At 38.8% G+C, this 27,423-nt stretch overlaps 1 protein-coding gene across 2 annotated transcripts in view; it reads right to left on the bottom strand.

Annotated features, from left to right (window-relative positions):
- The window catches only part of EPC1 (enhancer of polycomb homolog 1), a 623,061-nt gene that overhangs the window by 187,398 nt on the left and 408,240 nt on the right, over positions 1 to 27,423 (bottom strand). For both annotated transcript variants that reach the window (XM_053713859.1, XM_053713858.1), the window contains exon 10: positions 18,162 to 18,514. In XM_053713859.1, coding sequence (XP_053569834.1) covers positions 18,162 to 18,514 — 353 coding nt within the window. The remainder of the gene's footprint in view (positions 1 to 18,161; positions 18,515 to 27,423) is intronic.

Raw genomic sequence — 27,423 nt, 5'->3', positions numbered from 1 at the left:
CAGTTAATAATTTTCCCAAAGCTCAATAGGCAAAAAGCAGAAATTCAGAAATACATGGACACCCTGAGACCCCCAATAATTAACCCCCAGCAGCTTTAATTGTTCAGTGTACTCACCTTCGCCAGTGCCAAATGAAATCCTATGCAAAGAGAACGCTGATAAGTTTCCACAGCGTTGCACTGCATAGTTTAAAAAGAAGACCGTGTCTAGTAAGGAGAGGTTAGAGCAATAAGTAAATTGGTACTCAAAGCCCCCAAAAATTACCACATTCTGAAAAAATAAATAAAAAGTTTTAACAGCAGAGCAGGAGGAGAGTCGACGGCATCAACCGCTGCCTAAGTGCTGCTGAAACTCAAATGGTTGCTGGTTTCATAAAGCTGAAAATATCAAAAAGAAAAAAAAAAATAGCAGCTGGAGTCCACTTAGGTCTCCCAATGTGTACCTGTGTATTAAATGTGGCAGATGAACAGAAAAAAAAAAGTATGATTCCGGTAATGGGTAAAAAAAAAAAAAATCTTTAAATGCTGCCTATGTCCTCTGACTATGCTATACCTTATGTATCTACAAATAGCCTGTGGGCTGAGTGTTCATTGGTACTTGCCCAAGTGACTCACCCCTTTACAGATCTTACCAGCAAAGTCTGCAGCTGTATGCAGTAGAGAGCCTATCCAATGCTGTAAGGGTAAAAGCAGAGAATATTAGAGGAAAGTACCCTAATCCCACAGGAGGAATCTAAGGGACGTGTTCCAGCGACACCTGAGGTTAGTTATAGCTGAAATCCTATAGGTTGATACTGTGCACATAACCTGGTACTCCTGTACCCGTTTGCCTTTTTTAGTAGTATGTCCAAGGGATAGTGGGTCTAACATTGGTCTGAGCACCCTTAAAATATTACAAAGTTTGTTATAACTGGAAAACTTCTAACTTCACCTACACTCATGGGAGGAAAAGAACAAAACGTACAGGGAGGTGGGAGGACTTAAAAGCTCTTGTGTTTTTTTTTTTTTTTTTGCCACCTCCTCCTAGTGGAAGGAATTTACTCCCACACGTTAAGGCTTGTGGACTCTCGCCACTGTATGAAAGAAATCAGTATTTTCCTTTAGAGATTAGGTCCTGAGAAAGGCAGCTCCTACATCTTCCAGACACAGTAGAGATAATGGTAAGTAACCAATGATAAATAAAGCCTTAGCCAGAAAAAGCAGATATAAAACCTCTACCAACCATGAATAGAATGAAAAGAGCCACATAGCTCTATAGGGAGGACTGTAAAAATCATATATTAGCATTAATATGCATAATGACTAAAATGGCAATGCCAACTAAGAATTTTGCTGACTAAGGATGCCAACTAAGGATTGAAAATCTTCAACAGCAGCATCTTCTGAAACTAGATCAGTCAGCTTTATAAATCAAAGTAAAGAGATTGCAATTACCCCAACGATGTCAAAGTCATTGCAAACAGAGAAACCAAATTTCGTATCCATAGGGTCCCTGAAAATGAACATCTTCATCAAAGGAAGAACACTGTAAAATTGTTTCTCCATTAATGTATTTTAAATGACTTGCTATACCACTCTGGTATGCAGAGTATAACATATTTGAGAAATTGCATTTTCAGGTTTACTTGTGTATATGAAGTAGCTGGTATTGTGCTTTGAAACCACAGCCTATTACAATGGGTTGAACTTAAAGGTAATATCAGATCTCATTATGTTATCACTTTGTGTACAGAGACTTGCTTCCTTATCTTATATTTGTCTGGAAAACCAAAGCTCAATACATAGAGAGAATAGAGAGAACTATCCCGCATTCACTGAGAGTGTAACTTCTTCTGCTGGCTGTGTTTACTTAGGCTTGTCAATAGCATATACTCCAGTATCAAAACTTTCAGTATAGGTGGCTATACCACAGACTAAATCAGCTATTTCAAATGCTGAAATAGGAGTAAAGGAGCTACTTGTAACCAATTTAACCCTTTAAGGACACAGCTTTCAGTTTGCTCAATTGTTTTATGACGGAAAAATTCCGTCATATGTCCTTAAGAGGTTAATACACTAGCAGGTAAAAAGGATCATTGGGAATAATTTAATTTAAAGGGGAGAAATATTTTGGGTAAACTGTCAAGTGGAAAATGTCACGTCCACCTTGGAAAAGATTCCCCAAAGCTCTACAATACCTCTAGAACAGGGGTATTAAGCTCAGTGTATCTGGGGGCCTCTTAACAAGTGTTGTTCTTCTAAGGGGACCACTTGAAAAGAGTAAGTGCTCTGGAACTGGATATACTAGGAATTGGAAGTGACATTTACCCAAGTAGTAGTGCATGGTGGAAAATGTAGTCAACAATAGACAAATACAGTTGTCTATATCTTGAGAGTGCCAAGTGAAGTGATCAGTCTGGAACTGTATAACTGTGTAAATACACGCTTATCTTCATACTTATCTTGTGAGTGCCTGTATAGACAATCAACCAGTTACACCTCTTAGTACCCTAAAAAAAAAAAAAAAGCTTGACGGGTCCAAATGAATGATTTACCTAATAAACTAGGGAGAGCCAGATGAAACTATCTTAAAAGGCACATTCCGGTCAAAATTTAAATATAGATGAAATACATATTTGAATAGAAACACATTTGCAACATACATACATGGAAAAAATGCTTCTATTAAAATGTATCACTGTTGTGAAGAATAGCTAGATATTATCAGTGCACCAGCATTTTAAATACTGCAGCTGCTCAGAGCACAAGTGGGGCTTGTATTATGTCAGCCATTAACAAATTGAGTCATTATTAGTACAACCACCTTAGGCTCTCTGAGCAAGAGCTGTGTTTAAAAATGCTTGTGCACTGTACATAGTTAAATACACCTTTGAAACAGCTATAGCTTTTATTAGAAGCATTTTTGCAAATACATATATATTACATAAATGTTTCTATTCAAAACTGAAATGCATCCATGTGGATTCCAATTTTGGCTGAATTGTCCCTTTATGGGGCCGTATATATATGGCCCCAGGGCTGGTACTTTGAGACAACTCCTCTAGAGGTTTAGCAAAAGTAGATTTTTTTTTTTTTTTTTTAAACATAGCTGATATAGGGTCTTAGATTTTATTTATTTTAGGTGTCCATCTTAGCAAAAAAAGATGTATATTCCATAAATTGATAAGGATTAGATTCCTAATCGTCACGAAGAAACTCACCTTCAAAGAAGACATATCTGAGGAGATATAGGTTGAATTGTTTCCTTAGCTGGACTGATCTACTTGGGTATCAGTGTAACCAATAATTTAACTGTAAAAAGATTATCAGACCAAAACTATGCACTGACTTGGAAGAGGCATAGCTGTCCTGACTGCAGAAGTTGTAGAGCGCTGAAATTCTTGAATCCTGGAATATAAGTCCCTTGTACAATCGAAACAAAAATAATCCTTTAGAGGAAAAAATAGCATTAGTTTGGTTAGAATGCATAAAAAGATCCAAATAAAATTGCGAAGCTGAGCTGGTAGTAATAAAATAAGCTTGCACATATACACATTAGTTTAACAAAATAAGTGATCAGTGGATCCAACCTCTAAAGCAGTAATTACCAAAGTGGGCGGTACTGCCCCCTGGGGGGGTGGGATTAGTGGGGGCACTAATAGGCATAAGAGGTTAAAGGGGAAGCACTGGAATTACCATATGGGGCACTAGTAGGAAAGTAATGGAAGAGATTCTAGTGTGTCCCTCCTAGTATAATTATAATCTGTTGTGCTTAATCCTAGATGTGCAAACTAAAACAGATTGCCTGCTTTGTATTTGAAGTTTTATAGTTCTTCCCCTTCAGGGCTTTTTTTTTCTTCCTATGACACTTCAGGTTTATTATCAATTTACACTTCCTCGCACTATGATAAATTGAAGCCACTTGTCCTCTAGCCTTGCATTCCTTGTTTTGCCAGTGATGTACATTAGCAGATATTAACAACATTAAATACCACTCAATGCAGTAGAATTGCATAATTAACAAGTGCATAATAAAAAGGCTTACTCTGAATTTCAAATAAGCAGTAGATTTTTTTTTTGACAAATTTATTTTTTCTCCTATTTTCCGGCCCCTGTATCATGTGACAGACATAAGCCAATCACAGACTAGTATAAGTATACCTTGTGAGCGTGTGCACATGCTCAGTTGGATATTGTTCCCCAGAAAAATGTGCATATAAAAAGATTGAGCAAAATTTAATAGAAGTAAATTGTAAACTGTCTTTAAACAACATGCTCTGAGTGATAACATTTAATTTTGACTTGAGTGTCCCTTTAACTGCACAGGTCTGTTGTGCTTGTCTTAGTAGCTTTGTACACAGTCAAACATCTAAGGTTTTTAAGTCTTCCTGTCATCAGAAGTAATTTGATGTGCACTACATAACACATTGGTAAGTAGAATATACTTTCTATTTATCTGTGCACTGTGCTCCAAGCAAACTACAGATCATGGGGATTTAAGACTCGAATTTAAAACTCCTGTGACATGAGACAAGAGATAAGGAAAACTGATATCACTTCATCAAGCCCATCCATCTGGCTACAAACTTTTGAAGTAATTACTAAATGTGGCTTAAAAGAATATTGACTTGAAAAAGATGGTATTAGAAGATAAAGATAATAACGTTTTAATACAAATAAATTTTTTATTTTAATCCGTTTAATTGTTACTCCTTTATATTGTTTTGTGTCATTAACCCAATTTAAGAACGTTTCTTTTTAACCACAAGGCTCGCAGAGTTAAATCATCCTGATCACATCCAATCGGGATAATTGATAAGGTTTGTTTCTCTTGTAAGATGTATCGAGTCCACGGATTCATCCATACTTGTGGTATATTCTCCGTCCTAACAGGAAGTGTCAAAGAGAGCACCCACAGCAGAGCTGTCTATATAGTTCCACCCCCCCCCCCCCCAGTCATTCTCTTTGCCTGCTTAACTGCTAGGAAGGGTAAAGTGAGTGTGGTGACAAAAATTTTAGTTTTTATTTTCTCAAGCAAAAGTTTGTTATTTTAAATGGTACCGGTGTGTACTATTCACTCTCTGGCAGAAAAGAGATGAAGATTTCTGCAAAGAGGATGATGATCTTAGCACTTTGTAACTAAGATCCACTGCTGTTCTCACAAGGGCTGAAGAGTACAGGAAAACTTCAGTTGGGGGAACGGTTTGCATGCTAAGCTGCATTGAGGTATGTTCAGTCTATTTTTTTCTAGACAGACTGATAATTCTAGAAAAAGGTAGGCAATATCCCCATGAGGGAAGGGTAAGCTGTATTCAGATACTAAGTAGGAATCTCAGCTTGCATAAAGGGCTCATTGGTTACTGGTGACACTTAGGAAAAAAAACGTTTTTTATTGCAAACATAACGTTTTTTGAGGGACTTTAAGGGGTCAATGTGGCTTATTTAAGGGTTATCAACCCACATGGCTAGTTTGGGAAACACTCTGGTGTGTTTCTTTTAGGCCCCATAACATCGAGTGAGGTGGGAGGGGCCTATTTTCACGCCTCAGTTGCGCATTTTCTTTTACTCAGAGACATCCAGCTGCTTCTCCAGAGGGTCCTACTGTTTGAGGGCTTAAAGAAGATTTTTTCCCCCACAAATCTTTCCTAAAGGGCAGGTAGGAGCCACAGCAGGGCTGTGGCAAGGTGCTGAACGTATTTTTAACGTTTTTTGACGTTTTGTCAATCCGGTTTTTACATTAAGGGGTTAATCGTTTATTTGTCTAGCTGTGCAATCTTACTAAAGCTTTATGATGATACTGTAAATATTTCGTAAAGTTTACTGCTTTTTTACACTGTTTTGCAGAGTTTGTGCATCTTTTTTTCTCTTAAAGGCACAGTACCATTTTTTTCTAAGTATTATTTGCTTTGATTAAAGTGTTTTCCAAGCTTGCTTGTTTCATTACTAGCCTGTTTAACATGTCTGACATCAAGGAAAATCCTTGTTCAATGTGTTTAGAAGCCATTGTGGAACCCCCTCTATAGAATGTGTCCCACTTGCACTGATATGTCTATAAAATTATAAAAAGCATATTTTAGCACTTAAAAATATAGCTATAGATGATTCTCAGACAGAAGGAATGAGGGTTTGCCATCTAGCTCTCCCCAAGTGTCACAACCAATAACGCCCGCACAAGTGACGCCAAGTACTTCTAGTGCGTCAAATTCATTTACTTTACAAGACAATGCCACAGTTATGAATACAACCCTCACAGAGCTTTTCTCTAAACTGCCTGGTTTACAAGGAAAGCGTGACAGCTCTGGGTTAAGAACAAATGCTGAGCTGTCTGACGCTTTAGTAGCCGTATCCGATATTCCCTCACAATGTTCTGAAGTAGGGGTAAGGGATTTGTTATCTGAGGGAGAAATTTCTGATTCAGGAAAGACGCTTCCTCAGACAGATTCTGATATGACGGCCTTTAAATTTAAGCTTGAACACCTCCGCTTATTGCTCAGGGAGGTATTAGCGACTCTATCAAGTAAGTTTTACATAAATTATGTTTTCTTTCATGTAATTAGCAAGAGTCCATGAGCTAGTGACGTATGGGATAATGACTACCCAAGATGTGGATCTTCCACGCAAGAGTCACTAGAGAGGGAGGGATAAAATAAAGACAGCCAATTCCGCTGAAAATAATCCACACCCAAAACAAAATTTAAATCAAATAATAAGCAGAAGAATCAAACTGAAACGGCTGCCTGAAGTACTTTTCTACCAAAAACTGCTTCAGAAGAGGAAAACACATCAAAATGGTAGAATTTAGTAAACCAAATATATGACATTTACATAATGTTTTGATTTTTACATAATGATTAAGGTAAAACTCGGGCACACCTCTGTTGAGATAGTATCGGAATATACTGTAGCCGTATTGTATATAGAGCCCACTTATTAACATATAGTACACTTTAGAAGAAATCGAATAAAAATAATTTATGAGATTTTGAAAGAGAATTTGTCACGCAAGAAAATATATTGTTGATTGTAGACGAATCAAATACAAGATACCAGAAAAGGAACCCTCAAAATATAATAACATAAGAACAAAATAAAATTCTAAATATTTAGAGGACATAGATTGGTATCCCCATGACATAACGTAAAGTTAAGGATAATAGCATGTACTCCAATGGTGTTCTAAATAGATGTGCTCACTGAGAACAATATATCCGCCCCTCTTAAAGGTGTGTTAGGTTTTAACTGTTGTGATTGGTTAGAAGAGGTACATAAGCAGCGGGAATGTTACACTGTGTATTAAAGCCTGATGAAACGACCCTGCGTGGTCGAGAAACGCGTTGCTGATTTTAAAACATTTTAAATAAATTGTTTTTATAGTACCTCGGAGTGGGTCATACTTTTACCCTAGCACAATAACCATTTAATTTCCAGAAACTGCAGTGTATGGGACACCTGGTTTGTCTACACTATTGCTTTATTGCTCAATCAGACACTTGAAAGGAAGGTGTGTGAGCCCAAGGACTCGTGATTGGCTTCAACACTCACGTGACTGCGGGAGGCTTGGTGCACGCCATTGGTTGGTCTTCCGGGCGACGGTTGAGGTCCCGGTCTGTTTTGCTAGGCACATCTTGGTGCCGCTGTGTTTGTAAGTATTCCTTCTGTTACCTGAGCGTGTTTGCAGTTAGTGACGATATCACCCTATGTTTGGCGCCTTCTTATCTCCAATATAGATCCTCTCATCGTACCTTAATCTTTTGGAAGAGCTGCCGCCTATATTGGACTTTATTTCTGATATATGCATCCGTGAGCGCACCTCTACAGGGAGCTCTTAAACCCTGACACCATTGTAGAATTTAGTAAAAGTATGCAAAGAAGACCAAGTTGCTGCTTTGCAAATCTGATCAACCGAAGCTTCATTCTTAAACGCCCAGGAAGTAGAAACTGACCTAGTAGAATGAGCTGTAATCCTTTGAGGCGGAGTTTTACCCAACTCGACATAAGCATGATGAATCAAAGATTTTAACCAAGACGCCAAAGAAATGGCAGAGGCCTTCTGACCTTTCCTAGAACCGGAAAAGATAACAAATAGACAAGAAGTCTTTCGGAAATTTTTTAGTAGGTTCAACATAATATTTCAAAGCTCTAACTACATCCAAAGAATGCAATGATCTTTACTTAGAATTCTTAGGATTAGGACACAATGAAGGAACCACAATTTCTCTACTAATGTTGTTAGAATTCACAACCTTAGGTAAAAATTCAAAAGAAGTTCGCAACACTGCCTTATCCTGATGAAAAATCAGAAAAGGAAACTCACAAGAAAGAGCAGATAATTCAGAAACTCTTCTAGCAGAAGAGATGGCCAAGAGAAACAAAACTTTCCAAGAAAGTAATTTAATGTCCAGCGAATGCATAGGTTCAAACGGAGGAGCTTGAAGAGCCCCCAGAACCAAATTCAAACTCCAAGGAGGAGAAATTGACTTAATAACAGGTTTTATACGAACCAAAGCTTGTACAAAACAATGAATATCAGGAAGACTAGCAATCTTTCTGTGAAAAGGAACAGAAAGAGCAGAAATTTGTCCTTTCAAAGAACTTGCAGACAAACCTTTATCCAAACCATCCTGAAGAAACTGTAAAATTCTAGGAATTCTAAAAGAATGCCAAGAAAAATGATGAGAAGAACACCAAGAAATGTAAGTCTTCAAGACTCGATAATATATCTTCCTAGATACAGATTTACGAGCCTGTAACATAGTATTAATCACAGAGTCAGAGAAACCTCTATGACTGAGAATCAAGCGTTCAATCTCCATACCTTCAAATTTAAGGATTTGAGATCCTGATGGAAAAAAGGACCTTGCGATAGAAGGTCTGGTCTTAACGGAAGAGTCCACGGTTGGCAAGTAGCCATCTGGACAAGATCCACATACCAAAACCTGTGAGGCCATGCTGGAGCTACCAGCAGAACAAACGATCGTTCCTTTAGAATCTTGGAAATCACTCTTGGAAGAAGAACTAGAGGAGGAAAGATATAGGCAGGATGATACTTCCAAGGAAGTGACAATGCATCCACTGCCTCCGCCTGAGGATCCCTGGATCTGGACAGATACCTGGGAAGTTTTCTGTTTAGATGAGAAGCCATCAGATCTATTTCTGGAAGTCCCCACATTTGAACAATCTGAAGAAATACCTCTGGGTGAAGAGACCATTCGCCCGGATGTAACGTCTGGCGACTGAGATAATCCGCTTCCCAATTGTCTATACCTGGGATATGAACCGCAGAAATTAGACAGGAGCTGGATTCCGCCCATACCAGAATTCGAGACACTTCTTTCATAGCCAGAGGACTGTGAGTCCCTCCTTGATGATTGACATATGCCACAGTTGTGACATTGTCTGTCTGAAAACAAATGAACGATTCTCTCTTTAGAAGAGGCCACGACTGAAGAGCTCTGAAAATTGCACGGAGTTCCAAAATATTGATTGGTAATCTCACCTCCTGAGATTCCCAAACCCCTTGTGCTGTCAGAGACCTCCAAACAGCTCCCCAAACTGTCAGACTTGCATCTGTTGAAATCACAGTCCAGGTCGGAAAAACAAAAGAAGCCCCCTGAACTAAACGCTGGTGGTCTGTCCACCACGTAAGAGAGTGTCGTACAATCGGTTTTAAAGATATTAACTGAGATATCTTTGTATAATCCCTGCACCACTGGTTCAGCATACAGAGCTGAAGAGGTCGCATGTGAAAACGAGCAAAGGGGATCGCGTCCGATGCAGCAGTCATAAGACCTAGAATTTCCATGCATAAAACTACCGAAGGGAATGATTGAGACTGAAGGTTTCGACAAGCTGAAACCAATTTTAGACGTCTCTTGTCTGTCAGAGACAGAGTCATGGACACTGAATCTATCTGGAAACCTAAAAAGGTTACCCTCGTCTGAGGAATCAATTAACTTTTTGGTAAATTGATCCTCCAACCATGTTCTCGAAGAAACAATACAAGTCGATTCGTATGAGATTCTGCTAAATGTGAAGACTGAGCAAGTACCAAGATATCGTCCAAATAAGGAAATACCACAATACCCTGTTCTCTGATTACAGACAGAAGGGCACCGAGAACCTTTGTAAAAATCCTTGGAGCTGTTGCCAGGCCAAACGGCAGAGCCACAAACTGGTAATGCTTGTCCAGGAAAGAGAATCTCAGAAACTGATAGTGATCTGGATGAATCGGAATATGCAGATATGCATCCTGTAAATCTATTGTGGACATATAATGCCCTTGCTGAACAAAAGGCAGAATAGTCCTTATAGTTACCATCTTGAATGTTGGTATCCTTACATAATGATTCAATATTTTTAAATCCAGAACTGGTCTGAAGGAATTCTCCTTCTTTGGTACAATGAAGAGATTTGAGTAAAACCCCAGCCCCTGTTCCAGAACTGGAACTGGCATAATTACTCCAGCCAACTCTAGATCTGAAACACATTTCAGAAATGCTTGAGCCTTCACTGGATTTACTGGGACACGGGAAAGAAAAAATCTTCTTGCAGGAGGCCTTATCTTGAAGCCTATTCTGTACCCTTGTGAAACAATGTTCTGAATCCAAAGATTGTGAATCGAATTGATCCAAATCTCTTTGAAAAAACGTAATCTGCCCCCTACCAGCTGAGCTGGAATGAGGGCCGCACCTTCATGTTGACTTAGGAGCTGGCTTTGGCTTTCTAAAAGGCTTGGATTTATTCCAGACTGGAGATGGTTTCCAGACTGATACCGCTCCTGTAGGGGAAGGATCAGGCTTTTGTTCTTTATTGTGACGAAAGGAACGAAAACGATTAGAAGACCTAAATTTACCCTTAGATTTTTTATCCTGTGGTAAAAAAGTTCCTTTCCCCCCAGTAACAGTTGAAATAATAGAATCCAACTGTGAACCAAATAATTTATTGCCCTGGAAAGAAAGGGAAAGCAAAGTTGACTTAGAAGACATATCAGCATTCCAAGTTTTAAGCCATAAAGCTCTTCTAGCTAAAATAGCTAGAGACATATACCTGACATCAACCCTAATGATATCAAAGATGGCATCACAAATAAAATTATTAGCATGTTGGAGAAGATTAACAATGCTATGAGAATTCTGATCTGTTACCTGTTGCGCTAAAGCTTCCAACCAAAAAGTTGAAGCTGCAGCAACATCCGCTAAAGATATAGCAGGTCTAAGAAGATTACCTGAACATAAGTAAGCTTTTCTTAGAAAGGATTCAATTTTCCTATCTAAAGGATCCTTAAAGGAAGTACTATCTGCCGTAGGAATAGTAGTACGTTTAGCAAGAGTAGAGATAGCCCCATCAACCTTAGGGATTTTGTCCCAAAACTCTAATCTGTCAGATGGCACAGGATATAATTGCTTAAAACATTTAGAAGGAGTAAATGAATTACCCAAATTATTCCATTCCCTGGAAATTACTTCAGAAATAGCATCAGGGACAGGAAAAACTTCTGGAATAACTACAGGAGATTTAAAAACCTTATTTAAACGTTTAGATTTAGTATCAGGAGGACCAGAATCCTCTATTTCTAATGCAATTAAGACTTCTTTAAGTAAAGAACGAATAAATTCCATTTTGAATAAATATGAAGATTTATCAGCATCAACTTCTGAAACAGAATCCTCTGAACCAGAGGAATCATTATCAGAATCAGAATCATGGTGAACATTTAAAAATTCATCTGAAAAATTAGAAGTTTTAAAAGACCTTTTAAGTTTACTGGAAGGAGGAATAACAGACATAGCCTTCTTAATGGATTTAGAAACAAAATCTCTTATATTAACAGGAACACTCTGAGCATTAGATGTTGATGGAACAACAACAGGTAATGTAACATTACTAAAGGAAATATTATCTGCATTAACAAGTTTGTCATGACATTCATTACAAACAACAGCTGGAGGAACAGATACCACAAGTTTACAGCAAATACACTTAACTTTGGTAGATCCAGCATCAGGCAGCGATTTTCCAGAAGTATCTTCTGATTCAGGGTCAATCTGAGACATCTTGCAATATGTAAAAGAAAAAACAACATATAAAGCAAAATTGATCAAATTCCTTAAATGACAGTTTCAGGAATGGGAAAAAATGCCAGTGAACAAGCTTCTAGCAACCAGAAGCAAACAATGAGACTTAAATAATGTGGAGACAATAATGACGCCCATATTTTTTGGCGCCAAGAAAGACGCCCACATTATTTGGCGCCTAAATGCTTTTAGCGCCAAAAATGATGCCACATCCGGTAACGCCGAAATTTTTGGCGCAAAACCGTCAAAAAATGACGCAACTTCCGGCGACAAGTATGACGCCGGAAATAACAAGAAAAAATTTTTTTGCGCCAAAAAAGTCTGCGCCAAGAATGACGCAATAAAATGAAGCATTTTCAGCCCCCGCGAGCCTAACAGCCCACAGGGAAAAAAGTCAAATTTTTAAGGTAAGAAAAAAATGATTATTCAAATTCATTATCCCAATAATGAAACTGACTGTCTGAAATAAGGAATATTGAACATCCTGAATCAAGGCAAATAAATGTTTAAACACATATATTTAGAACTTTATATAAAAGTGCCCAACCATAGCTTAGAGTGTCACAAAAATAAGATTTACTTACCCCAGGACACTCATCTACATGTAGTAGAAAGCCAAACCAGTACTGAAACGAGAATCAGTAGAGGTAATGGTATATATAAGAGTATATCGTCGATCTGAAAAGGGAGGTAAGAGATGAATCTCTACGACCGATAACAGAGAACCTATGAAATAGACCACGTAGAAGGAGATCATTGAATTCAAATAGGCAATACTCTCCTCACATCCCTCTGACATTCACTGCATGCTGAGAGGAAAACCGGGCTCCAACCTGCTGCGGAGCGCATATCAACGTAGAATCTAGCACAAACTTACTTCACCACCTCCACAGGAGGCAAAGTTTGTAAAACTGATTTGTGGGTGTGGTGAGGGGTGTATTTATAGGCATTTTGAGGTTTGGGAAACTTTGCCCCTCCTGGTAGGAATGTATATCCCATACGTCACTAGCTCATGGACTCTTGCTAATTACATGAAAGAAAATGAGGCGTCTGTTGAACAGATGTGTAAGGCGGCGACTTGGTCTTCGCTTCATACTTTTCCAAATTTGATACTTTTGCTTCTTCGGAGGCTATTTTTGGGAGAAAGGTTCTACAAGCAGTGGTGCCTTCCGTTTAAGGTACCTGTCTTGTCCCTCCCTTCATCCGTGTCCTAAAGCTTTGGTATTGGTATCCCACAAGTATGGATGAATCCGTGGACTCGATACATCTTACAAGAGAAAATAGAATTTATGCTTACCTGATAAATTTCTCTCTCTTGTGATGTATCGAGTCCACGACTCGCCCTGTCTGTTTAAGACAGGTAGTATATTTTTATTTTAAAAAACTTCAGTCACCTCTGCACCCTATAGTTTCTCCTTTTTCTTCCTAGCCTTCGGTCGAATGACTGGGGGTTGGAGCTAAGGGAGGAGCTATATAGACAGCTCTGCTGTGGGTGCTCTCTTTGCCACTTCCTGTTAGGACGGAGTATATCCCACAAGTATGGCTGAATCCGTGGACTCAGGGGGGCGCTGATGGTGAATTTATAGAAGCAAATAGTCAGTGACCTGAAAAAGTTAGGGAACCACTGGTCTTAAAAATCTACAAATATAATAGTGTGTACCACTAAAAAAAAAAAAAAAAAAATTAATGAGCAAATATTAACAAAATACAACCGTAAATAAATGACAGAAAATTATAATACTGGAACTTTAAAAAAGTAAAGGGACAGTAAAGTCATAATTAGACATTCGTGATTTAGACAGATCATACAATTTTGAACAACTTTCCAATTTATTTCTATTATTTAATTTGCTTCTTTCTCTTGTTATCCTTAGATGAAAGGTTTATCTAGGTAAGCTCAGGTGCAGCAAAGAACCTAGGTTCCAACTGCTAATTGGCGGCTGAATATATATACCAAATTGTCGTTGGCTCACCCATGTGTTCAGTTAGAAGCCAGTAGTGCATTGCTGCTCCGTCAACCAAGAAAATGAAGCAAATTTGATAATAGAAGTAAACTGGAAAGTTGTTTAAAATTGTATGTTCTACCTAAATCATGAAAGAAATTTTGGGTTTCATGTCCCTTAAGCTTGAGGAGTAGAGGATAATGGGCAAACAGTGGCCACTTGCATAGCATACATCTATTCAATAGCAGCAAAAAAAATTCTGAACCTCCCCTCTAATGGGTCTGAGGCAGGGGCGTATTACCGCCTAGGCAGACAAGGCACGGGCCTAGGACGGCAGTTTGGGGAGCCTCAATAGGAGCGGTGTTCCTTATTCAAATGAAGCAGTGTCTCAAACTTCCATGTTACTGCATGTCCAGCAGATTTTGCCGGGACGCCCTTTTAAAAGAGCAGTGGGAACATGTAGAGCACACACCATTGTCAGATAAAATATGCTAATGAGCTATTAGCTGCTACTCATATCTTGCAAATAAACAGCCTGCAATACACAGGAGAGCACAGTACAGCACTAGCAGAAGAGATCTAATTTGAAAACGCTGTGAGTGAGATGTTGACAGAGATACAGCTTCAGTGATGTTACGGATGAATAGCAGACACCTCATTTGCATATTTTGTCTGGCGGGGAGGGAGTGTGTGCAGTTTAACATGTTTGCACTGTCCATTTTCATGCCTCATTGCTCCCTGAACTCGCAACTGCAGTGTTGGCAACAAGGCACAAGTTTTTAAAATGCCTGGCACAGCTGTCACACGAGCAGTGATGTCATCAGGAGATCCCATACCACACGTGTATAGCCAACAAACATATAGCATGAGCAAGTAGGACACTAAGTAAAGATCTTATGAAGGTATACAGCTTCCATTATGGGGTTTAGCAGCTGCTATGGGATTCCAAATCTACACAATTAGATTTCAAATTAAGAAAAACTACTTAGTATTATAAAATGGCGTGTGTGTGTGTGTGTGTTACACCCTGACTAAAAAATATTATGACAAAAAAAAAAAGGACTAAAGCCTAGGGGGTGAGGGGGGCAGCAGAATTTGGAGTGCCTAGGGAAGCACAAAACTAAAATATGCCACTGGTCTGAGGACATAGTAGCAGAAACAGTTCCAGTTTGCTCCTTGGTACACAAGTATATAAATAAATATCGTCACTGAAGCAGATATAATGCTTGCAGAGAAAGTTAAATCTATTTTATGCACAGGTTACTGAAACCCTAAAATGAACTAGGATTACTGCTGGACCTCTAATACCTCCGTGTTCTCTCCAGGACATTTTTTTTTATTGGGTGCACTACCCGGCCGATTTTACTGACCATACGGCTAAAATAAAAATAAAATTAGGTAATATTAAATTTGTTCAATGTTTTATTGCACACATTATCATTAAATACATGTAAGTTAAATTATGCAATTAATTTGTGGTTTGGATAGCTGCAAATGTTAAGAAACAAAGTATTACACTGCCACCACCCAGCTATTCATACCACCACCCGGCTGGCAAAAATTTCTGCAGAGATCAATGTACCTTTTAATAAGCAGTAGAGCCAGAACAGGAGGACAAATACACGTCCCAAACAATATTACCTATAGTAAAAAAAAAAGGCTATAAACCATTACCCCGCTCTTGGTGTGCAGAATATGTACCCAATCCTGGAGATCACTGTAACCGGAGCAGAGAAAGACACGCTTACACATTGAAAATTCCTGCACAAACAGGAGCTGCAAACACACACTGCAGAACTTAAAGATTGCTGCTGCCCACTGAGAAGAGAAACTAGTGTGCGACTTAACAATGTGGCGGGAAAAATGTCAATGCTTGCACTGCTGAGCCGAGTCGTGCTGTGTTACTAAAAGTGGCCAGTTGAAAAAGCAAATGATTGCCTAAGTAAACACAAATTAAATGTTACCACACTGTGCATTTGTCACCAAATTAATCTGTCCAGCCACATACAGAATACTTACCAGAGTCAGAATTGGCACAAATATACTTCATATATAAAATGTGAAGTAACAAAAAATACCAATCCTGTCTGTGCTTACCTGTGACCCAGAGCAAATGGATATGATGTACAACACTGTACATACTAATACCCTACAGGCTATGAGACTGTGCATACTTACCTGCCAGGCACCCAATCTACTGAGCTTAAAGGGATACTAAACCCAATTTTTTTATTTCATGATTCAGATAGAGCATGAGATTTTAAGCACATTTCTAATTTACTCCTATTATCAATTTTTCTTTGTTCTCATGCTATCTTGATTTGAAAAAGCAGTACTGTAAGCTTTAGAGCCAGACCATTTTTTGTTCAGCACATGGGTAGCACTTGCTGATTTGTGGCTAAATGTAGCAAACCAATCAGCAGCTCTACCAAGGTGCTGAACTAAAAAATGGGCCGGCTCCTAACCTTTTATTACTGCTTTTTCAAATCAAGATAACATGAGAACAAAGAAAAATTGATAATAGGAGTAAATTAGAAAGTTGCTTAAAATTGCATGCTCTATCTGAATAATGAAAGAAAAAATGAGGGGTTAGTATCCCTTTAACCAGCTGTAGAATTTCTGTCTTCAGTAGAGAGCTCATCCAGTACTACGTAAAACAGCAGAGGATATGCCATAGGAGTACAACTACAATGCCAAACAGGAGAAAGCAAAGGACCAGTACCTGCAAAAACTATGGCAGGCCATATATGTGGCAGGTCATATACAACAACTCCTGCAGGAGTAATACATTCTTAGCAGGCTATAGACAACTCCTGGCTTAGTACTCCTCTATACCCCATTTTCTTCTTATCTTGCAATCCAAGGGGGAATAAGAGGTTAATAAACCACTTTTCAACAAAAAACTGGAGCACCTCAATTCTTCACCTACTCCTTTGAGACAAAGGTTAAGACTGGAATATCAGAGACGAGAGAGGGGTATCAGAGATGAGAGAGGGATTAAAAAAATATTGGGTATCTTTGGCTCCTCCTAGTGGCTAGGAGTTGAATTCCCAGGAGTAATGGCTTGTGGACTCTCACCACCATATGAAAGAAAGTATACCTAGGTAGGGTCAGAAGCTGTTGATTGGTGGCTGTACATATATGCCTCTTATAATTGACTTTTAGCTAGCTCCCAGTAGTGCATTACTACTCCAACAAACGATACTAAGAGAATGAAGCAAAACTAGATAATAGAAGTAAATTGGAAAGTTGTTTATAATTGTATGCTATTTGAATCATGAAAGACATTTTTTAGGTTTCATGTCCCTTTAAAGTAGGGTTTTCTATAATACTTATTTTAAGATTTCGGTTTACTTAATGGAAGAACCAATAAAACATTTAAACTTAATTTTACCTGTAAAATGCAAACACAATACAAAATACATGCCTTCTAATAAAAGCCGCATGAATGAGTCTACTTAACAGCTAAATATATTTCTCTAGAGAAATTTGTTGTACAGAAAAGTAGTTCACATGTGTTCTAGCTAGTCCTCTCGGTAAACAAAGCAATAGTAATTTTTCAATAAATTAACACACAAGCCAAACAGGAACACTTTCTCAATATTTTTACTGGAGTTAACAAGGCTTGAAATTGCTATTTTGTCTGTTAAACCTGTATTGATTTGTCCTATCTTATCACCTCTGCTGAAGCCAGTTAGGGACAAATATATAGCAGGGTTGGGCTTGTGATGTCTGCAGTAATTTAATACCATCTAAGGAGGTAAGTTAAAGGATAATTGTCTCAGTCTTAATTTTTACATCCTTTAAGTCACAGCCTTCAAGGGATACCATTGATCTGTGAATGCTAGATACTTTAGAAACCCTACCAGTTTTCAATAACTAACATACCAACAGATAGACTGAGAAGGTATAAAAATAATTTGATGTGAAATTTAATTTTTGATCAATATTACAGTTCATAACAGCATTACTTGAACAATGTTGATGATGTAAAATTTTAACAAAGAAAATTCTCAAATTCCATTTGCATTTTAAAAATTCATTTTGAAAGCACAAGAACACACAATGAAAATGAAAAAGTATGTTTTGCAGCACCAAACACTCACTTCTACGTTCACTTTTGCATCCATGGAATGTTTTAATAGAAAGAGAAATATAAAACATACCAAAGTGTGCTGAACCACTGCTACTTTTACTTGATGTCGAGGTACTGCAATTTTGGGTCCCAAGTTGTGCTGTGCCTGTTCGAGTTATACCCTTGTGAAACGTTCTACAGGAGAAGTCATTAATGTCACTATCATGTAGGCTTGGTATCCGAGGCCTGAAATGGCGCCACCTACATGATTTTATATTGACTAATATCTGGCTGAGGTCTTTAGAGATACATTTATCCGAGGTATTTGTTTCTGAGGTATTGGCAAAGAGATTGATTGAAGAGATTTCTGGAGAAGAAAGAATGTCCACATCCAAATGACGAAAAGCACTGTCGCAGTAGGAATGTGCTCTGTCAAGGAGCACCCTAAAAAATTTAGCAAAGAATAAAAAAAAAGAAAGATCAGCTAATTAGTTTTCTTTTAGATCAGGATTATGCTCTCAGCTTCACAGCATTTCAACCAATTTTTTTTTTTTTTAAACATAATTTTTTATTAAGGTAAATAATATGTAGTCCAAAACAGGATTTAACATTATGATGACCACAGTAATACAATGTTACAATACATCCCATTCTGTACATAACAATATTCTCAGTATATTTGTTTAATTCACAATTTCACACATGCTCTATATGAGAACGATATAAATAATACTCAAACCTTACATTTTTTATTTTTTTAGAACTGATATTACAATGAAGCCTCTGAATTATGTTTTGCTTCCTGTTAGTGTGATATATTGTATTATGTCAACCTAAACATAAGTAAACACACTTATTATAGAGGTTCAAATTTTTATCCTCAGTACACTAAACTATCTCAGTCTCAATCAACTGTAATATTGTGAAGAATCTCAAAAATAAAACATGCTTTGTATTTTCACCAGTTTTTATTTCTCATAAACTTATGGTCTTTATGAAAGAAACCTTCGAGAGTACAGAATACCTTTAGGAAGTGACACATTAAATTCAGCGGACACGAGCCTCTAGGGGATTATTCAGGGGACTTAACTGGGTGATATGGTTATTTGATTACAATTAAAATTATGATAGGGCCCTTGGACCCCATAGTATAAAAGGTAGCAATAAGTCCTAGTGTAAGACACAGCTGGTAAACCCCGCTTAGAATGTAATAAAAATTTAAATATTGGGGGGGGGGGGGTGGAGCTAGCCTGAGAAGTGATCAGACATAACGATACAGAGCTCCTGAAAACTTTACTTTATTTACAGTTTAAAAATGGTGTTTGGGTTTTTGACAATTTGAAGGACACATCAGCTTATAGGGGTGACTAAGGATCATCTACAGCAAAAACTTGGAGGTTTACTTATCGTTTCCCCTGCCAGAAGAAGCAGTAAAGGTGACGCTGGGGCTAAGTGCTGTTTAAGAGTCGATCACGGAGATTGCACAAACCTATATATCCCCCTGTGATTGCAGAGACTACGGCCGCTTAGAGGTGTGTAGATGAGCTGAAGCGGCACAGTGAAACTATACTAAATAGTTAAATTCCAACGATCAGTACGGGGGCGAAAAGGCGCGAAAAGCGCCATTACTAAGTGACGTCATCAGTAGGCAACAGCAAAGACGACACGGAGAGAACGCCTGGCGTTCCTGAAGTGAGACGCAACAGGAGAATCTGTGAACAGGCCCCGTGGTTAAGTGCCTAACAGACTTCCGACACATACACCCATTCCCAGGTCAGTCAATCCGGCATATAGTAAAAGAGACTTAGCCGATTACACTCACAAACGGCATCACTATCTGTTCTGGAGGGTCAGGGCTCCGCTCCGGGACAGAGTCTCTGAATCACAGCTGTTTTTTGGGGGCTGGCTGACAGCCAAAAACATAATTTATGTAAGAACTTATCTGATAAATTCATTTCTTTCATATTAACAAGAGTCCATGAGCTAGTGACGTATGGGATATACATTCCTACCAGGAGGGGCAAAGTTTCCCAAACCTTAAAATGCCTATAAATACACCCCTCACCACACCCACAAATCAGTTTAACGAATAGCCAAGAAGTGGGGTGATAAGAAAAAAAGTGCGAAGCATATAAAAAAAGGAATTGGAATAATTGTGCTTTATAAAAAAATCATAACCACCACAAAAAAGGGTGGGCCTCATGGACTCTTGTTAATATGAAAGAAATGAATTTATCAGGTAAGTTCTTACATAAATTATGTTTTCTTTCATGTAATTAACAAGAGTCCATGAGCTAGTGACGTATGGGATAATGACTACCCAAGATGTGGATCTTTCCACACAAGAGTCACTAGAGAGGGAGGGATAAAATAAAGACAGCCAATTCCTGCTGAAAATAATCCACACCCAAAATAAAGTTTAACAAAAAACATAAGCAGAAGATTCAAACTGAAACCGCTGCCTGAAGAACTTTTCTACCAAAAACTGCTTCAGAAGAAGAAAATACATAAAAATGGTAGAATTTAGTAAAAGTATGCAAAGAGGACCAAGTTGCTGCTTTGCAGATCTGGTCAACCGAAGCTTCATTCCTAAACGCCCAGGAAGTAGATACTGACCTAGTAGAATGAGCTGTAATTCTTTGAGGCGGAATTTTACCCGACTCAACATAGGCAAGATGAATTAAAGATTTCAACCAAGATGCCAAAGAAATGGCAGAAGCTTTCTGGCCTTTCCTAGAACCGGAAAAGATAACAAATAGACTAGAAGTCTTACGGAAAGATTTCGTAGCTTCAACATAATATTTCAAAGCTCTAACAACATCCAAAGAATGCAATGATCTCTCCTTAGAATTCTTAGGATTAGGACATAATGAAGGAACCACAATTTCTCTACTAATGTTGTTGGAATTCACAACTTTAGGTAAAAATTCAAAAGAAGTTCGCAACACCGCCTTATCCTGATGAAAAATCAGAAAAGGAGACTCACACGAAAGAGCAGATAATTCAGAAACTCTTCTAGCAGAAGAGATGGCCAAAAGGAACAAAACTTTCCAAGAAAGTAATTTAATGTCCAATGAATGCATAGGTTCAAACGGAGGAGCTTGAAGAGCTCCCAGAACCAAATTCAAACTCCAAGGAGGAGAAATTGACTTAATGACAGGTTTTATACGAACCAAAGCTTGTACAAAACAATGAATATCAGGAAGAATAGCAATCTTTCTGTGAAAAAGAACAGAAAGAGCGGAGATTTGTCCTTTCAAAGAACTTGCGGACAAACCCTTATCTAAACCATCCTGAAGAAACTGTAAAATTCTCGGTATTCTAAAAGAATGCCAAGAAAAATGATGAGAAAGACACCAAGAAATAAAAGTCTTCCAGACTCTATAATATATCTCTCGAGATACAGATTTACGAGCCTGTAACATAGTATTAATCACGGAGTCAGAGAAACCTCTGTGACCAAGAATCAAGCGTTCAATCTCCATACCTTTAAATTTAAGGATTTCAGATCCGGATGGAAAAAAGGACCTTGTGACAGAAGGTCTGGTCTTAACGGAAGAGTCCATGGCTGGCAAGATGCCATCCGGACAAGATCCGCATACCAAAACCTGTGAGGCCATGCCGGAGCTATTAGCAGAACAAACGAGCATTCCCTCAGAATCTTGGAGATTACTCTTGGAAGAAGAACTAGAGGCGGAAAGATATAGGCAGGATGATACTTCCAAGGAAGTGATAATGCATCCACTGCCTCCGCCTGAGGATCCCGGGATCTGGACAGATACCTGGGAAGTTTCTTGTTTAGATGAGAGGCCATCAGATCTATCTCTGGGAGCCCCCACAATTGAACAATCTGAAGAAATACCTCTGGGTGAAGAGACCATTCGCCCGGATGCAACGTTTGGCGACTGAGATAATCCGCTTCCCAATTGTCTACACCTGGGATATGAACCGCAGAGATTAGACAGGAGCTGGATTCCGCCCAAACCAAAATTCGAGATACTTCTTTCATAGCCAGAGGACTGTGAGTCCCTCCTTGATGATTGATGTATGCCACAGTTGTGACATTGTCTGTCTGAAAACAAATGAACGATTCTCTCTTCAGAAGAGGCCAAAACTGAAGAGCTCTGAAAACTGCACGGAGTTCCAAGATATTGATCGGTAATCTCACCTCCTGAGATTCCCAAACTCCTTGTGCCGTCAGAGATCCCCACACAGCTCCCCAACCTGTGAGACTTGCATCTGTTGAAATTACAGTCCAGGTCGGAAGAACAAAAGAAGCCCCCTGAATTAAACGATGGTGATCTGTCCACCACGTTAGAGAGTGCCGAACAATCGGTTTTAAAGATATTAATTGATATATCTTCGTGTAATCCCTGCACCATTGGTTCAGCATACAGAGCTGAAGAGGTCGCATGTGAAAACGAGCAAAGGGGATCGCGTCCGATGCAGCAGTCATAAGACCTAGAATTTCCATGCATAAGGCTACCGAAGGGAATGATTGAGACTGAAGGTTTCGACAGGCTGTAATCAATTTTAGACGTCTCTTGTCTGTTAAAGACAAAGTCATGGACACTGAATCTATCTGGAAACCCAGAAAGGTTACCCTTGTTTGAGGAATCAAAGAACTTTTTGGTAAATTGATCCTCCAACCATGATCTTGAAGAAACAACACAAGTCGATTCGTATGAGACTCTGCTAAATGTAAAGACGGAGCAAGTACCAAGATATCGTCCAAATAAGGAAATACCACAATACCCTGTTCTCTGATTACAGACAGAAGGGCACCGAGAATCTTTGTGAAAATTCTTGGAGCTGTAGCAAGGCCAAACGGTAGAGCCACAAATTGGTAATGCTTGTCTAGAAAAGAGAATCTCAGGAACTGATAATGATCTGGATGAATCGGAATATGCAGATATGCATCCTGTAAATCTATTGTGGACATATAATTCCCTTGCTGAACAAAAGGCAATATAGTCCTTACAGTTACCATCTTGAACGTTGGTATCCTTACATAACGATTCAATAATTTTAGATCCAGAACTGGTCTGAAGGAATTCTCCTTCTTTGGTACAATGAAGAGATTTGAATAAAACCCCATCCCCTGTTCCGGAACTGGAACTGGCATAATTACTCCAGCCAACTCTAGATCTGAAACACAATTCAGAAATGCTTGAGCTTTCACTGGATTTACTGGGACATGGGAAAGAAAAAATCTCTTTGCAGGAGGTCTCATCTTGAAACCAATTCTGTACCCTTCTGAAACAATGTTCTGAATCCAAAGATTGTGAACAGAATTGATCCAAATTTCTTTGAAAAAACGTAACCTGCCCCCTACCAGCTGAACTGGAATGAGGGCCGTACCTTCATGTGAACTTAGAAGCAGGCTTTGCCTTTCTAGCAGGCTTGGATTTATTCCAGACTGGAGATGGTTTCCAAACTGAAACTGCTCCTGAGGACGAAGGATCAGGCTTTTGTTCTTTGTTGAAACGAAAGGAACGAAAACGATTGTTAGCCCTGTTTTTACCTTTAGACTTTTTATCCTGTGGTAAAAAAGTTCCTTTCCCACCAGTAACAGTTGAAATAATAGAATCCAACTGAGAACCAAATAATTTGTTTCCCTGGAAAGAAATGGAAAGTAGAGTTGATTTAGAAGCCATATCAGCATTCCAAGTCTTAAGCCATAAAGCTCTTCTGGCTAAGATAGCCAGAGACATAAATCTAACATCAACTCTAATAATATCAAAAATGGCATCACAGATGAAATTATTAGCATGCTGGAGAAGAATAATAATATCATGAGAATCACGATTTGTTACTTGTTGCGCTAGAGTTTCCAACCAAAAAGTTGAAGCTGCAGCAACATCAGCCAATGATATAGCAGGTCTAAGAAGATTACCTGAACATAGATAAGCTTTTCTTAGAAAAGATTCAATTTTTCTATCTAAAGGATCCTTAAACGAGGTACCATCTGACGTAGGAATGGTAGTACGTTTAGCAAGGGTAGAAATAGCCCCATCAACTTTAGGGATTTTGTCCCAAAATTCTAACCTGTCAGGCGGAACAGGATATAATTGCTTAAAACGTTTAGAAGGAGTAAATGAATTACCCAATTTATCCCATTCTTTAGCAATTACTGCAGAAATAGCATTAGGAACAGGAAAGACTTCTGGAATAACCGCAGGAGCTTTAAAAACCTTATCCAAACGTATAGAATTAGTATCAAGAGGACTAGAATCCTCTATTTCTAAAGCAATTAGTACTTCTTTAAGTAAAGAGCGAATAAATTCCATCTTAAATAAATATGAAGATTTATCAGCATCAATCTCTGAGACAGAATCCTCTGAACCAGAAGAGTCCAAAGAATCAGAATGATGGTGTTCATTTAAAAATTCATCTGTAGAGAGAGAAGATTTAAAAGACTTTTTACGTTTACTAGAAGGAGAAATAACAGACAATGCCTTCTTTATGGATTCAGAAACAAAATCTCTTATGTTATCAGGAACATTCTGCACCTTAGATGTTGAGGGAACTGCAACAGGCAATGGTACATCACTAAAGGAAATATTATCTGCTTTAACAAGTTTGTCATGACAATTATTACAAACAACAGCTGGAGGAATAGCTACCAAAAGTTTACAGCAGATACACTTAGCTTTGGTAGATCCAGCAGGCAGTGGTTTTCCTGTAGTATCTTCTGGCTCAGATGCAACGTGAGACATCTTGCAATATGTAAGAGAAAAAAACAACATATAAAGCAAAATAGATCAAATTCCTTATAAGACAGTTTCAGGAATGGGAAAAAAATGCCAAACATCAAGCTTCTAGTAACCAGAAGCAAATGAAAAATGAGACTGAAATAATGTGGAGACAAAAGCGACGCCCATATTTTTTGGCGCCAAATAAGACGCCCACATTATTTGGCGCCTAAATGCTTTTGGCGCCAAAAATGACGCCACATCCGGAACGCCGACATTTTTGGCGCAAAATAACGTCAAAAATGACGCAACTTCCGGCGACACGTATGACGCCGGAAACGGAAAAGAATTTTTGCGCCAAAAAAGTCCGCGCCAAGAATGACGCAATAAAATGAAGCATTTTCAGCCCCCGCGAGCCTAACAGCCCACAGGGAAAAAAGTCAAATTTTTGAGGTAAGAAAAAATATGATAATTTAAAGCATAATCCCAAATATGAAACTGACTGTCTGGAAATAAGGAAAGTTGAACATTCTGAGTCAAGGCAAATAAATGTTTGAATACATATATTTAGAACTTTATAAATAAAGTGCCCAACCATAGCTTAGAGTGTCACAGAAAATAAGACTTACTTACCCCAGGACACTCATCTACATGTTTGTAGAAAGCCAAACCAGTACTGAAACGAGAATCAGTAGAGGAAATGGTAAATATAAGAGTATATCGTCGATCTGAAAAAGGGAGGTAAGAGATGAATCTCTACGACCGATAACAGAGAACCTTATGAAATAGACCCCGTAGAAGGAGATCACTGCATTCAATAGGCAATACTCTCCTCACATCCCTCTGACATTCACTGCACGCTGAGAGGAAAACCGGGCTCCAACTTGCTGCGGAGCGCATATCAACGTAGAATCTAGCACAAACTTACTTCACCACCTCCCTTGGAGGCAAAGTTTGTAAAACTGATTTGTGGGTGTGGTGAGGGGTGTATTTATAGGCATTTTAAGGTTTGGGAAACTTTGCCCCTCCTGGTAGGAATGTATATCCCATACGTCACTAGCTCATGGACTCTTGTTAATTACATGAAAGAAAAGTGAATTACCAAACTCCAATAATAATAATAAAGAGATAAGCAGACAGCCTGTAATTTAAACCCATATGTCATTTTTCTGCATTAGAGTGGCCAATCTGCCGGGTTAAGCCTGAATTATCTCTAAACAGCTATTTCATTCATAAGCCCTCAATGATGACCAGGGCTTAAATTGGACTTCCTGTGTGCTTTAATATAACAAGGCAAAATCAATTTCTGGGCACCTGGCTTGCTATATACAGAGGTCTAATAGCTGCAACTTACAGATGAAGCAGGATATTATTGTACCCCAAAATATGCATGTTACACAGCAGTAGTCATCACAACCTACATTCAGATAGTAGGACCTCATAGTCTAACTGTTTGGCCGATTCTGCTACAGCATCCATAGTGTCTCTCCTCCCCTTTTCCGCTCCCATCAGAAGAGTGGGTCATATCCTTTCTCCTTTTCCCGTCTGGGCCCAGTGGTGGCATAATCCTGAGGAGAGACACATTCCTCAGAATCATAGAAACCCAAGTACATGCCTGGTGGGAATAGAGACATTCATCACCATACAATTCCTCCATAAAGGCCTTGTTTCATAATCCCTCACTGATAATCCTCATGGCTTAGTACATCCCAGCCATATCCACCTGGGGGGCAGGCGCAGAGTCTAGGGGCCTTATAATACCCACTTTCGGTCAAGACTTGAACATGCCACAAGGCAATAGAAAGAAGCAGTCTACCACAATACAAAAAAAATCCCTGGCAGATCACTTCAAAGCAGTGGTTGTTCCTGAAGCTAGGCCGCGAACCCCAGACACAACTTTATTACTAGAACATCAGTCTCAAGCCACGTCACAACCCTTCACAGCAACCCCAACCACCTCCATCAAGATGTCTGATACTACAGCTTCTGCAATTGTAGACACTCTTACTGAGAGAATGAAGAATTTAGAAGATACACTCACTAAAACTATCCGGGGATCTGTTGCGGAATTGCGAAGGGATATTGGAGTTATTAGTGAACGCACTGAAGCTCTAGAACGCAAGCAAGAAGACCTAGCTATAGAGCAAGCTAATTTGATTTTCTATTCTCAGAATATAGTGGACCATGTAGATGTTATTGAAGCCAAGGTAGCGGACCTTGAAGACTGTTCAAGACGGAACAATCTCAAGTTTCGTGGTATTTCGGAAGATGTTTCGCCCAGTGAGCTGGGAGACTTTGTCCTTGAATATTGTAAACATCTTAAACCAACCACCAATACATCAGAATCCCTTATAGACAGGGTGCACAGACTCCCAAGAGGCAGGAATGTCTCAGCAGACAAACCACGAGACGCTATTGTGTGGTTCCATTATTTCACATACAAAGAGCAAATACTCAAGGCAGCCTTCAACACCTCTTCCTTGCCAGAAGGAGTCAAACATATTCAAGTGTTCCCAGACTTATCTTAATACACTATGAAAAAGAGAAGTACTTTCCGAGAAATCACAGCTATACTTCGGAAGAAAGGAATCAAAAACAGATGGGGATACCCAACAAAACTTCTGATTCACAAAGATGGCTCTCTGATTCCACTTGAAG

Source organism: Bombina bombina, chromosome 5, assembly GCF_027579735.1.
Source record: "Bombina bombina isolate aBomBom1 chromosome 5, aBomBom1.pri, whole genome shotgun sequence".
Lineage (NCBI taxonomy): Eukaryota > Metazoa > Chordata > Amphibia > Anura > Bombinatoridae > Bombina > Bombina bombina.
Note: the sequence above shows the minus strand (reverse complement) of the source record. Positions and strands in the feature narration are given on the sequence as shown.